Genomic DNA, 13,937 nt, shown 5'->3' on the forward strand with positions numbered 1-13,937 from the left:
AGAGTTTAGAGATAAAAACTATGTATTTTTCTACTTACACTTAAGAAACTCAGTTGGCTCAAGTTCATCTGATCTTAAGTGTAGGATCTATATTTCACAACTCTAAGTGGATTAGGCTATTACCAATAAATTGGGGTTGAACCACTATAAAATTATCTGTGTCGTATTTTTTCTCTTGAAGGTTTATTGTAGTTTTGACGTCTACTCGTTGTTGGCCAAAATCGTGGTCAACACCCCTCATTAAACATAAAAATTCAAATTTCCCTAAATCATTTCCTTATAAAAGATATGGTTTCTTCTTTCCTATTATAAAAAAGTTGCATAATAAAAAATATATATAACAATAATAATAAAAAGATAGCACGTGCATCATGTGATCTACGTCCAACAGTCCATTTTGTTCTGACTTTGTAATTTAAACGAAGAAAATGTGGAAAAAGTAACGCAAAACCCGGTTTGGTCCGAACCGGTTGAGTTCATAGCAATTATGGGTCCCAACCATCATATAATTAATTACATTATTATATTCTCCATCTCCATTTTTTCTTTCTACCCAAGAAAAAGTGTCAATTCTTTACTACTTATTTTTTGTTTAGATCTATAATTCTTTCTCTACCATAATCTCTAATTATTCTTCTAATTTTCTTCGGAGAATCCGGAAGAAAAAAAAATGGCTCAAGGAACCCTTGAAGTTCTTCTTGTTAATGCTAAAGGTCTTGAGAACACAGATTTTCTCTGTAAGTGTTTTCCTATCACTTTCACTTGCATTTATTATTTTGATCATTTTTCAATTTGGGTTCTTCTGGGTTTTTTTCTTTGTCGTATATTGTTTGAGATCTGGCTCTGTTTGGTGGCTGAGAAACCACAAGAAAATATGGGAAAATTAGGCTTTTTTTTTTTTGGGGAGGGTAATTCAAGGTAATAATATATGATGCAATTATTAATATGTTTATGGTGATCGATCATTTCTTATAATTTATATGATCTGTTCAAAAACATTATCATGAAATGCATCAACGGAAATTTTACATTTGTGAAAATCACAATCTATAAATCCAATATACGGACTTGTCTTTTGGAACTAAGATATGCTTTTTATGTACAAATCCGTCCATAATAGTTTGGTAAAAAGAAAGAGAAAATAGAAAGGAAAGGGTGTGATACATAAAGCTATGGCCACCTTTAACTAATAAGATTTTTTTTGGGGTTTTCTAATCCATATGGTTTATTATATAAATATCATTATTTTTTATTTTTTTGGGCAGCTGATATGGATCCTTATGTCATCCTTACTTGCCGAACTCAAGAGCAGAAAAGCAGTGTTGCATCTGGTAAGTAAAAAAGTTTCAACTTTTTTCTTGATAAAAAGTGAAAAATATGATCTTTATTATGTATATATAGTATAGGTGTACATATGCATGGTCATTCTAATCCATAGATATTAGATATGACTGATAACGTATAATAAAACTTGGTTTTGTACAAATATTCTGGTGCAACCAGGGAAAGGGACTGAGCCAGAATGGAATGAAAATTTTGTGTTCAGCGTGAACTCTGAGGGAGTTTCAGAACTCACCTTGAAAATAATGGACAGTGACGGCATTACCCAGGATGATTTCGTTGGAGAAGCAACGTAAGTACTGTAATCCAATATATACAAGTTTAACATTTGTAGTGAAAATGGAGGCATTTCACTTACCTGTATTGTTTGTACTTTTGTAACATGTTCATAGTATAAACCATAATCTCAATGAATATTGAATTACTTCATTTCGATTCCTGCAAACCCTTTTCATATTCTGAAAAAATATACTTACATACATATGTATGTGTTCTGTTGTTGTTGCAGTATCTCACTAGATGCTTTGTTTACGGAAGGAAGCATCCCACCAACTGTTTATAACGTAGTAAAGGACCAAGAATATCGTGGAGAGATCAGAGTTGGCCTCAATTTCATTCCTGAGGTACCTTTTAATCTTTTAACATTTGTTACTTCAAAGTTCATATCTGAAATTAGAAAAGCTGATGGAGCTAACTGCTTGTTTTACATCTTTAGGTACGCCGTGAGCACAACTACGGTGCTGAAGAGGAGAGTTTGGGAGGATGGAAAGAGTCTTCCTCCGGCTACTGAGTCTGAGTGTCCATAATCTGAGTCTTCCGACTGAGAGTGTCCATGACCTGCTGCAATTTTTATGATACCAGAATTTGAGTTCTTGCGATGGAAATAAATTTACCTTACTGTTTGGGAAGTTTTTCGAATATGTAGTTGTATAAACATTGGCTTGGTTTGGTTTCGATGTTTTCTCTTTCTTTTGGCTTGAACTTTGGTTTGGATGGAGACATAATCAAATGTATTGAGCATGTTTAAGTTATTATGCATGTGGATTAGTTGCATTACAATTATACTCGAATCATATGCCAGTTTACAATGTTGAAAATAATCTCCAAATTGAAAAGAAAAAAAAAGAAAAATAATTTTTCGGAACTTGAACTACCAGTGAGTCTCAAAAAAACTTAACTCTACATTATTCGGCAAGGGTCAATGTCCAAGGCCTTAAAATTTTCAGTGAAACAATAATCCATATGACCAGTTCATTTCCCAATAAAATGGTACGAAACATGACCAGTTTACAACAGGGAGAACTATTTTTTAGTTTGTTATGTTTTCTTGGGACCACTACAAGTACAACAACACAACTGTATCAAGGTACAACTTTTACAACAGTTTCGTACTGAGACTGTTTTCATAACTATATCACAAAAGACGTGAAACTACATTTCAAAAAGTAGCAGCCAGATTTTAAGACTTTACCTTTTGATGCAAATCGTTGTTACTATTATTGCCTTCCAAGCACTGTTGTTGGGAATGAATACCACTGCAACTAGGAAAATTCACATTTCCTGCAGGCAGGAATGTAGGAGTCGATGCTGACGATGGTGGGCCTAACATAGACTTTTCTGGTGTATCAAACTGGGATGATATGTCAGTTTGAAACAAGCTAGGTGAGCCAAAATCCGGCAGTGTTGAACCACCGTTCCTTTGGTTCTGAGAGATATCAACTTGTGCTCGGAAATCGCCCTGTGCAAAACTTTCCTCTATTGGTATAACACCGGTCAGAGTCTTAAATGCAAAATCTAGGCAAGGGTCGGACCAATAATCGACAAATGAAAAGGTCTCAGGTTCTGCCTTTTGAGTCTCATGCATCTGTTGTTGCTCCTGAGGGGCCTCAGAATCCTTGAAAGTGTTCAATGTTTTATTTATTGGTTCTGCCTGCATTGAAGTGTCTGTATTAGGTAACTGAGTTTGAAGATTTGTTTCTGGCTCAGCTCCAAGCAGCTGATTTGTTTTTGGCTCAGCCCCAAGCAGCTGATTTGCTTCTGGCTCAGATCCTAGCTTATTTGTTTCTGGCTCAGTCCCAAGCAGCTGATTTGTTTTTGGCTCAGCTCTTGGTTCAACACCAAGCTTATTTGTTTCTGGCTCAGCACCAACTAGCTGGTTTATTTCTGGCTCAGCACCAACTAGCTGATTTGTTTCTGGCTCAGCAACAAGTTGATTTGTTTCTGGCTCAGCCCCAACAGGCTGATTTGCTTCTGGCTCATCCCCAACAGGCTGAATTGTTTCTGGCTCAGACCCAAGCAGCTGATTCGTTTCTGGCTCAGCCCCAAGCAGCTGATTTGCTTCAGGCAGCACATTTGTGGATGAGCTAGTGCTTTTATCTTTACGCTTTCTACTAGCACTTTGAGGAGCTCGTTCAATGGCCACAGACTTAGCCACAAACTCAGGTTCAGCCCCAGCAAGTCGCTTTGACGATCGATGAGGCAACTTAGGCTCTTTCTTATTCTTGGGTTTATTTCTGCTTGTGCGAACTCTTTCAGTACTGCTTTTTTCGATAACACTCTCAAGCGAGATATGTTGTACTGAATCATCTTCCGGAGTCAAAATAGGCCACCCTAGAGGAGAATCATCTTCCGGAGTCAAAATAGGCCCCTCTAGAGGAGAATCATCCAGTGGTAATTCACCTAAAAGAGTCTTGAATGCAAAGTCCAGGCATGGGTCTGAGCCAAACAGAAGACTAAGCTGTGGTTCTGAACTGTCATTCAGATGATCAGTTTCCAGATTTACATGCAACTTCTCTGGAGCCACCTGGTCTTTAAGGGATTCTGAGCTCTTCTTTGATGAATCTCTGAGTAATGAATCATTTGAGATAGAAGAAGCACGGTCTACGAACTTTGTTTCTAGACTTGTCACAAGCTTTGCTGGTGATCCATCTGCCAAAACATCTAAAGTCAAACCTGCATCTTGAATGACTTCAGTCTTTCTGCTTTTTATAATTTCAGTTTTAAGAGCTCGTTCACCCAATTCCAAGTTCAACACCTTATCAGGTTCAGCTCCCGCAAGCCTTTTTGAAGACCGGGGAGGCAAGTTATGCACTTTCGTGTCCTTTGAGTTTCTAGAAGTAACCTGTGCTTCCCTGACATTGCTCTTTTCCACTGTCTTAAGAAAAGTCTTTTCTTTCAGGATATCAGGTGCAGGTGTTGAGACAGGGCTATCTTTGGCAGTGTCGTTTGCTCCTCGAGTTCTCTTAGACGCTCCAGCATTGGAAAGTGGTGAATTTTTGTCTCCACGTCTCTTGGACCTTTCTACTTTTAACATTGAAGACTTTTTCAGATCACTTTTTTCCTTGGTTTCAACAAACTCTTGAGTTGTATTATCTATCAGATGCTTTTCCTGGATAGTCTCATCTCTAGCGGAAATTGTGACCTTGGCTTCAGGGGACACCCTCTTGGCACTTGATATCTTTGAGCCTCTAGTTTTTGGCATTTCTATATTGCTCTTCTCAGAACCCATCTTACCTGCAGCAGTCATTTCCCCAACAGGAGCAAAGGAGTTCAGAATAACTGCTTGCCATTGGCAACTTTAGATTGGAGTAGCCTCTCTATATTGCTAGTAAGTTTTGAGAATCAATTAAAATGTGTGATCTCACCTGCAAAAAGCTCTTGCCTGCTTGCAGGATGATCTATTTTTTGCCTTTTAGCTGCGGATGACGACTAAACAGACAGAAAGATGTATTACATTCAAGGTCCAATAATATTAATTTCTTGTTCAATATGATGATACATGTCAAAAGGGATACTATTTGAATAATTATAATAAAAAACAAAACTATTAGTCTTTCAAAAATTGCCACATAAGAATATACATTTGCGGTGATTTGGCAGGTTAATAATTTTCATCAATAAGGGAAGTTTAGACATTAATTCTTCATTCTTGCAAGGGTTAAAAGCAAATTAAAAAGAGAAAAACATTAGTCACATATGTATATAAATTCCCAAACAAATAAGGCAATAAAAGTATTAGTTAAGAGTTAAGACAATATTCCATTAATCATTGGGTTTGCTCTATTAATGAGTAAAAGGAAATATTAATTGATGACAGTAGCTGATAAATAAAATACATGCTTTATAAATTGCTAATTAAAGACGCTGAGCATACAATTTATTCAGTGATTACTTTCACATACCTAAGGAAATACGAAATTATTTATGATTATAGCATTCCTTGATACACACAAAAAACACATGTTCAGAAACTCGTAAAATCTTCAGTGTTTTCAATACTCTGACCTTTCAACAAAATCATAAGAATAATAACTAATGGTGACCTATATAGTATATGTATGATTGCATCATTTGCCTCAGTCACGTATGAAACTCTCTAGTATATTGTTGATTACATTCCCTAGTCACATATCAAACTCTCTTTTCTCCTAGGGTACAATGCTCTTTTCCCCCAAAAAAAGTCACGAATGTTTAGTGCAATATTAAGTAAGCATTCTTGACATATACCAAAACTTGTATCATATTCTTGAGACCATTAAAAATAATCATGAACTTAGAGAAAAGGTTGTAGAGAACAAATTTAACAATAAAAATTACAACGCAATTATGAACCAAGAATGTATCACACTTACTGTGGTTTCATCCTTCATTGACTCTTCAGAATCCTTTGGTTTAATTACCTGTCTACCAACCTCTCCAGTTTTTATGTAGTGCCATGCCGCCTTCTTGGAGCGAAATACATATCCTTTAACCGGATCCGTATAATACTGAACATTTAGTCTATTAGTACATTACTCAATAAAATAAACCTGACAAATTCTCAACATGATTTAAGCAAGAAAAATAATCTATGATGGAATGTGTATATGCATATAAAGGAAGATGCGCGGTGAGTAAAGGGGCTGAGATCAACTCTATCAAAGAAAAATAAAAAATGAAAACCTACCGGATCATGTTTAATAACTTTTGAATTTTTTCGTGGTCTGAGCTCTTTTGTCCATCCTGGAGGTAAATCTTCCGCTTCACACTTCTCAACAACCTAGATTATACTTATATTGTCAGGGCTGTGTCTTAGCAACACAAAATTCACACTTACAGAATGCTAGAACATTATTTGTTTGTAATGCCACTTCTAATTTTGGGGAAGACATTGTTCGTATGGATGTGAATTTCTTTGTCAGTTTGAATTACAATATATCAGGGCATCTCAGTTTAAGATATATTTGGCCTCCAAATGTATTAATTTAGTAGTGCACTTAATTAATACATGTATGTGTAACTATATTCTGTTCAAGTAAAAACTCAATACACATATCCTCAGTCCAAGCATAAAATTCAGTTACAAATGTTCATATATACTTGTCATTAGTTCCTTTACTTTCTTCTTTAAACACATTATTCCTGGTAATATTCTTCTGTACTAACTTCTAAAAAATAACAGCCCTTCTATTACATTGTACATTTCATGAAAAATGATTTACAAGAAAACCAAGAAATACAGACAGAGTTAGATGTTCTGAAAAACCTCCCTTCAGAAATATCCTATGTCCGAGGAAAATTACATCCATCTCAATGCCATTAAAGCATCCTCAGAACATCACAATTGACAAAAGTAGTCCTAAAATTACTATTTTTTTTAGAACTCCCCTAAAATACAGTTCATTTTAGGAATAAGTAGATAATGAATGAGGACTGGTAATAAAGTCATTATCATGGACAGAATCTTAAAAAATTTAATTATAAATATAGACCTCCTAGAAAATATAGATATGTCCTGGTGAAGAAATTAAGGCTATTTACACAGACTGCAAAATGAAAATGAACCTATTTGTCAAACAAAAAAAAACGTGAATTTTGTGTAAAGACGAAATGCATCTAAAATCAAAGACAAGGAAGAAACTTGTAAGCTAAAAATTACAAATTTAATGCTCATGATCTACAAAAGATTTCTACTTTGAAGTAAGAATAAAATATCAGCTAATTTTATTGTAGTTAAGAAGTTATGTGTTTTATGTAAGTGTATTTAATCCTTCTTGGGCCGAAAGTTTAACATTTATGATATGTCAATCAGGGATTTTGAGTTCAATGCAGATCTTTTTCTTTCACCAGGATGAATTATTATAGAATATTTCTCAAAGGAAAGAAAGAGGGGGAAAAAACTAGCATAAATGTAGTAAGAGAAACAAACTTTGTCTGCAGAGTACATGCTGGTTCCAGCCTTCTTTTCTGATATGCAGCTATTGCCCTTTACTGGCTTGACATCTTTCGATGAACAGCTATTATCTTTAACTGCTTTGGCCTTTTTGGATACACAGACATTATCCTTTACTGTTTCGGCATATTTTGTTACACAGCTATCATCCTTTACTGTTTTGGCATCTTCGAATACACAGCTATTATCCTCTACTGTTTTGGCATCTTCGAATACACAGCTATTATCCTTAACTGTTTTAGCTTCTCCTTGTCTACTGGTCTTGCGCCCTCCTGCCGTTTTGAGATATCGAAGAACTTCGGGCTTGGAATAGTATTTGCATTTGTTTAATGGGTCAATGTAACACTGCAAAAAAAATACAGTCAAGTAAGAAACCAAAGGAAGTATCCTCACTGGAAGCAAAACAACCTCACATAAAACATAACACAAAAGGCACATCACAAACTCTTATTAACACAAAAGTTTATCATAATCAGATCAAACTCTTTCTTAATAGTACAAAATAAATTTTGACCCCCAACAACAAAATTTTGGTACAAACAGCCATAGATATATAGAAAATTCAAAAGGAACATGGTTAGAAATTAGAATATAGAACTTGTTATAAGATTTGACAGACAAACAATATAAGCATAAATCAAAAGATGTCTAACAAGTAGAAGCGACAGTTACAAAACATCTTTTAACACTAATTATAAGTGTTTCTTGAAAATAAATTTGAAAGTTTTTAATTAGGTTGAAGTACTCTAAATGGCATTGTTGATGTGAATCTGCAATTAAGCCAAGGACACAGTAATGGAAACTTTGTAATGTCCACCAAAATTGGTAATAAACATGAAAGGGAAGGAACCATGGCAATATACATTCAAAGAATTTTGAGCAAATATTGCTTACCTTATACTCTTTTCCAGCAAGAGAACCACTCTGTCGGGTTTTCACCTCAACTTTCCAACCCTTGGGTAACCATTTGGGAAGCTTATCTTCGTCACTTACAGGCTGTTAGCAAGAAACAGTGACCAACTGAATAAAAAGATAAAGCAAATGAACAGTAACAAAAGAGCGAAGAAGACAACTATGTCTCACTTGCGAAGGAGTCCTTTCTGCATGCTTTGTTATGTGACTATTAGTTGATTGAGGCTCACTAGAATGATCACCTCCCGCTTCAATATAGTTTAAAAGATCTTCCTTGGAAAAGAACTCTTTCCCAGTTTCCAAATTTGTATAGATCTATTAAGGCAAGTAAATTATGATACCATTAGCTGCGGCACAACCTGATACTTTTATTTTCAAGATTTCCATTTCATTCGAGTGTTTTACATTCTTCTTTGAACATTAACTATATTAAATTTTCACAGTCTCACACTTGTGTAACTTCGTTGATCATTGTTCCAATAGTAATAATTACATTTCTCGATTTGACATTTCCAAAATTAACAGATAAGCTTCATAAAGAACAACAAAGGAAAGTAAAATCATCAAAGTACACCATACATCCCAAGCTAATTCAGCATCTAACAAACTATACCTGTGTTCTTTTGTAAATCACAAGTAATAATTAAAACCCCACTTACCCTGAACATTCAACACCAGAACAAACGAAATAAAACCCACTGTATCGATAATTTTTCCATAGGAGCCAAAGATGCAAAATTAAATCGCCTAAAGCAATTCATCATAGAGCTACACAACATGCAATCCTAATTCTTTTCCAAAGCAAGAACGTTTCATACACCCACAACAATCAAGCCCATTCTATGTTCCACACAGCCAAAAAGAAAATTGAACCAAACATGAAAAATCCAAAAGAAATTTACTTCTAATAAAAAAATTCAACAAATGCAATCCTAAATTTAGTGACATCAGAACTCAATGAAGCTCAAATTAAGGTCACGATCTCAACTCTGGGACCAGAATCGGTTTACAAAACCACAAGAAAATCTCAGCTGAGTGAGTCAAAACAGTGAAACTTTCAACACCCAGATTAGAAACCCTAGAATTTACAGGACGAAATACACCTTGACTTTTCGACCAGCCTTTTGGACTTTATACTGTACGGTCCACCCGGCGGGAAGCCTTTCTGAGGATTTTTTGGCAACCATATCGGAGAAAATTCCCGTCGACGCTGAGAAATGACCGGAATCTAGGACTTATCCGGTGATCAAATTCTCTCTTCCTCTCTCTTCCTGTCTTTTTCTCTCTCTAGGTTTGGGGGTTCGAGCATTAGTCTTCGTTTGTCTCTCATCTGACGAGTAAACGATAGTGAAGGAAATGGAGAACTAGAGCCAATCCACTTTCTTGCCACGTGTTCCATAAGTTCGGTGATTTTTTTTTTTATAAAAAAATTAATGACTATTATTATTATTTTCTTTTCTTTTTTGGATAAAGGCAAGTGTTTTGTTTTTTTAAAGCTCCATTAATGCAATACAAATACAGTGATGTGCTTAATTACTTTCCCAACTAACAAAAAAAAATATTTTAATTAAGAATAGATAAACTTATAATTTCCATTAAATAAATAAATTACTAATCGTAATTTTTGTTTATTGGCTGCCGGTTCTGTAATTAATTTGTCCATTTCATAAAATATTATTACAAATTTATCAGTTGAAAATATATAAACACGTGCTATTTTTTTTTGGTATAATTCAGCGCTTTTAAGTATAATAAAACGATATGTCGTTTTATGAAGCACGCCATTGTCGTATGGTATTGTTTGAGAAAACTAGGTGTCGTTTTTTTCTTAAAAGTTCAATCTCATCCTTATTGTCATCACTGACTCAATATTTGTTGTCGTTTGTATTAAAAAAAAATTGTGCAGCTAAAATTAGACATTTTATTTAAAGAAATTGGAACAGTAAGACATTAAACAAGATTATAAAGTCTCCACATAACATTCTCATGAATCACGCCATTTTCCTTTTTTTTTTTTTTGTTAGTGTTTTCATCTATCGGCTAAAAAAATGATTTATTGATTTATTTATTTATTAGTAGGACGAGAATTTAATAAATAGAGCACAAATAAGATAATATAATTATACAGTTAAATTTAAATATTTTGATTTATATAAGAGATAATAATTTTGATTTTATTTTTTTAGTTTAGAAATGAGATTTTATCCTTCTCCCATTTCTACTCTATTTTTTCACTTGTCAAATAATTTTTTTTCTCTATTTCTACCATATTTTTTTCATCTAATTATGTCATGTACTCTTGTGGAGTTTGTATTATATGTACTTAATTATATAGTTTTAAAACGAATTATTAATAATCATCTGAGATATATTTTTTCTTTATTTCATTTTTATCTAAGATTATATAATTATTCATGCATAATATATATCAATACATTTCGATCTTCTTTGTCTTAAACTATATTTTAGATAATATTTGATGAATTTAATTATCCATAAATTACAACAGAATTATTTGTTTTTTCTCGTTGTTTTTAGTTTAAATAAAAGGCGCCAGTTTTAAAATGTCGTTTTTCCTTGGCCACCCGTTTTATACATTGGAAAAGATTTTTGTGTTATCAAACACAAATAAATACTGACCAAGAAACTAAGAACTACACCAAACCAAAAGTCATAGCCCTGTCACCTGCCATCGCCACCGTCGCCGCCGCCGCCGGCACTACTACAATGCTCATTCAAGCTCATTGCTTCAGACCCTCCTCGCCCATATACTTCGTCTCCTCCCCTGTTCGATTTAAACCTGGTAACTTAAGCTAGCTACTGAGAAAACGTTTCTTTATTTTTGTCTGGGACAATCTATGACTCGGGTTTTGTTCTTTCGTGGCATTTTTAGTTTCTGGGTTGAAAGGAGTTCCGGAAACGCGATCCGGTAGAAGTAGAAGCGTGGGTATGAGAGTTTCAGCCTCTTTGGAGCAGAATTCAAGCTCAAATGTGATGAGGAAAAGGTTTGTCGTGTTTTTTCCTTTGGATAACTTTTGTGTCTTACTGTTGCATTTCTTGAGAGCTGTCATTTTGTCAAGCAACTAGAGGGCATTGCTTATTACTTGATTTTTAATTTCTTATGTTATTTTAAACGGAAGTCAAGAATGGTAGTTTAGAGTCATATTATCGAGATTTAAGCCGAAACAAAAAAATTGTGTCTTAGTTGGTAGGTTCTTATATCCAATGCATGCAGTTTGTCTTAATTTCTAAATTTGTATTATTTTTTAACTATGATTATACTTTTTTATTATGAGTCTTTTATTTATTCACACAGAAAAGTTGTGGAGCATTTGTGTCTGCTTAAAGCAACGGAGGATTTATCAGAAGAGAAGGAAAATAATATGCTGGATTATCTCTATACAACTCAGTATCAAATGGGTGGAATCCTTTCAATATCATTAGGTGAGCTTGCTTTAGATAAATATAAATATATATTTATATATATATATATATGGATATGAATAGAGCCCATAAGTTTTGATAAAACTAAATGAAAACTGAGTTTGACAAAACGCTGTTTTAGTTTGGTAGTTTTGCAGTATATGATATGCATAATTTATCCCTGTTAATTACTCCTGTAGGACGCATCTCTAATCAAAATGACGAAAATTATACGCATGCTGTCTACGTGCGCTTCCAAAAAAAGGATGATTTGGTCAAGTTTTACGAAAAGCCTTTCTACTTAGGAGTTCTCAAAGAGCATGTGTTGCCTTACTGCCATGTATGCTCTAACATGTAAACACCGGCACTCTATTCCTTTTATTCTTGTAGTTAGTTCTTATGTCAATTGACTTGTATTATAGTAGTTTAAATCTTCTGCTGATAATTGCACTGGATACATTGTGTTTGTTATCAGGGGTTACTTAACCTGGATTATGAATCTGAAGTAGAAGATGATGTCCTTCCTATGTTTCGAAAAGGAGAGGTTGGAAACAACATTCTTTTTCCTTCATTGATGATATGAAAAAGCTTAGATTTTAGATCCTCTTGTTCTCTTTCAGCTGTACATGAATTAAACTAGTTTAATTATGCCTCTTGGGCCTAAATTATTTCTTCTATCTAAAAGTGAATTCTGAAGTGGTTCCTCTCTTGGGAGCAGGAGTTCAACTATGGTGTTGAGTTTATGCTTCTAATTTCATTTAAGGATAACACAATTGGACTAACTGAAGATGCATTGACTTCTTTGCAAAGCTTAATAATGGGATTTCCATCTTTGATTGTCCAATCTACCCAAGGTTTGTTTGAGCTATTAATCATTTGCTCTATTTTTACGGTTTTTTCTTTTGTGTTATTCTTTTCCTTATTCGTTAATATGGAAGAATATTCCTTTTCTGGATTTGTTTTAATAATGGCTCTTTTATGAGCATCAGGTCAAAATTTTAATCTTAGCAGCAAGGAGTACGCACATGCAGTGGTCATTCGATTTCGATCACGTGAGCTGCCTCTTCTTTTTCTTCTTCCTCATTCATTATCTAATATATGATTATGTGAAATGCTCATTCTGTTGACTGCTTTTCACCTGTTGAATTTTGTAGTTGAAGCTTTTCAGATATTTGAAAGCAGTTCAGAATACAAAGATGTAAGGAGGAAATTTATTATTTTAGCTTATTTATGCATCTAGCATTCTGCTCATTGCAAATTGCGCTTGGACTTGTACCATTTTTTACCTTCTTTATTGTGCTCCAAACCTTTAGCTGACATGATCAAAGTGACCTGATTTCAACAGATAATCTCTTCTAATTTTCTTTTGGATATAAGATGAACTCGAGAATTTGAAGTACCTTTTTCCATTGGGATCTAAAGAATATATGAACTCTGATAAAAGAAACCCTTATTTTGCATCAATTTCAATCACATATTTCCTTCCTAGGCCAGTCATTGCAACAAAAAGAATGTATGATCTTCACTTGAGAGAAAGAGATGAATCATCTTTGAACTTATGATGACACAGATATGGAGGACTAAGTTTGAGCCAATCACTCAAAGAACATTATCCGTCTACTATTTGGTTGATCCAGTCGGCACTGACATTATGTAGCGAGGGATTTTGTGGTGGGTTTGCCCTTCAACTCTATTCTATTTTATAGCTTAAAAACGTGACAAAGGTACTAAAGTTATCTTTCATTGCTCGCAGGGTTTTCATAAGCATTCTAGCTCATCCTGTTTTTATCATCGAAGACAAGTAAACAGGTGATAATATCTTTATTCGTTTTTCATACTTTGCATTACATTAATCCTAAATCCTTTGTGTCAGGAAAATGTTCCCATGTCTCATTTCATCTGTTGTAATAAGGATGTGATAAGTATTTGAAATTGTTTTCTGCACAGCATTTACATTTGACATTTCTCAAATGTAAACATGATATGCTAAATGAATTTGACGAAACAGAATATTCATGTCTATAGTTGGTGTTAAGCATTATTAGTAAAT

The 13,937-nt window shown here is 34.2% G+C and overlaps 3 protein-coding genes across 3 annotated transcripts; 2 read left to right on the forward strand and 1 right to left on the reverse strand.

Annotated features, from left to right (window-relative positions):
* The first annotated feature begins 527 nt into the window (after window positions 1–527).
* Window positions 528–2,403, forward strand: LOC133778374 (elicitor-responsive protein 3). The gene is made up of 5 exons (XM_062218271.1): window positions 528–737; window positions 1,266–1,331; window positions 1,504–1,633; window positions 1,850–1,964; window positions 2,057–2,403. The coding sequence occupies exons 1-5, from the start codon at window positions 671–673 to the stop codon at window positions 2,129–2,131; spliced, it is 453 nt and encodes a 150-aa protein (XP_062074255.1). The 5' UTR covers window positions 528–670; the 3' UTR covers window positions 2,132–2,403.
* Window positions 1,654–9,795, reverse strand: LOC133778373 (methyl-CpG-binding domain-containing protein 13-like). Its single transcript, XM_062218270.1, has 9 exons — window positions 9,568–9,795; window positions 8,636–8,779; window positions 8,447–8,548; window positions 7,529–7,897; window positions 6,287–6,379; window positions 5,973–6,107; window positions 4,986–5,049; window positions 2,813–4,854; window positions 1,654–2,181 (listed from the first exon to the last, which is right to left on the reverse strand). Exons 1-9 carry the CDS (start codon window positions 9,649–9,651, stop codon window positions 2,125–2,127), a joined length of 3,090 nt encoding a protein of 1,029 aa, XP_062074254.1. The 5' UTR covers window positions 9,652–9,795; the 3' UTR covers window positions 1,654–2,124.
* A 1,260-nt stretch (window positions 9,796–11,055) lies between these two features.
* On the forward strand, window positions 11,056–13,897 carry LOC133778375 (uncharacterized). The gene is made up of 10 exons (XM_062218272.1): window positions 11,056–11,267; window positions 11,358–11,469; window positions 11,781–11,908; window positions 12,088–12,227; window positions 12,363–12,431; window positions 12,606–12,741; window positions 12,877–12,939; window positions 13,042–13,085; window positions 13,458–13,558; window positions 13,641–13,897. Exons 1-9 carry the CDS (start codon window positions 11,192–11,194, stop codon window positions 13,542–13,544), a joined length of 855 nt encoding a protein of 284 aa, XP_062074256.1. The 5' UTR covers window positions 11,056–11,191; the 3' UTR covers window positions 13,545–13,558; window positions 13,641–13,897.
* Window positions 13,898–13,937: the final 40 nt, after the last annotated feature.

This window comes from Humulus lupulus, chromosome 5 (assembly GCF_963169125.1).
Source record: "Humulus lupulus chromosome 5, drHumLupu1.1, whole genome shotgun sequence".
Lineage (NCBI taxonomy): Eukaryota > Viridiplantae > Streptophyta > Magnoliopsida > Rosales > Cannabaceae > Humulus > Humulus lupulus.

Excerpts from the sequence above, each read along its gene's own strand:
- LOC133778374 (XM_062218271.1), top strand. The coding sequence starts at position 671 with ATGGCTCAAGGAACCCTTGAAGTTCTTCTTGTTAATGCTAAAGGTCTT. Across the intron at positions 738-1,265 it reads TGAGAACACAGATTTTCTCT|CTGATATGGATCCTTATGTC; the intron begins GTAAGTGTTTTC and ends TTTTTTGGGCAG. Across the intron at positions 1,965-2,056 it reads GCCTCAATTTCATTCCTGAG|GTACGCCGTGAGCACAACTA; the intron begins GTACCTTTTAAT and ends TTACATCTTTAG.
- LOC133778373 (XM_062218270.1), bottom strand. The coding sequence starts at position 9,651 with ATGGTTGCCAAAAAATCCTCAGAAAGGCTTCCCGCCGGGTGGACCGTA. Across the intron at positions 6,380-7,528 it reads GCATGTACTCTGCAGACAAA|GTTGTTGAGAAGTGTGAAGC; the intron begins GTTTGTTTCTCT and ends AGTATAATCTAG. Across the intron at positions 6,108-6,286 it reads AAGTTATTAAACATGATCCG|TATTATACGGATCCGGTTAA; the intron begins GTAGGTTTTCAT and ends CTAAATGTTCAG.
- LOC133778375 (XM_062218272.1), top strand. The coding sequence starts at position 11,192 with ATGCTCATTCAAGCTCATTGCTTCAGACCCTCCTCGCCCATATACTTC. Across the intron at positions 11,268-11,357 it reads CCCTGTTCGATTTAAACCTG|TTTCTGGGTTGAAAGGAGTT; the intron begins GTAACTTAAGCT and ends TGGCATTTTTAG. Across the intron at positions 11,470-11,780 it reads TCAAATGTGATGAGGAAAAG|AAAAGTTGTGGAGCATTTGT; the intron begins GTTTGTCGTGTT and ends TTATTCACACAG.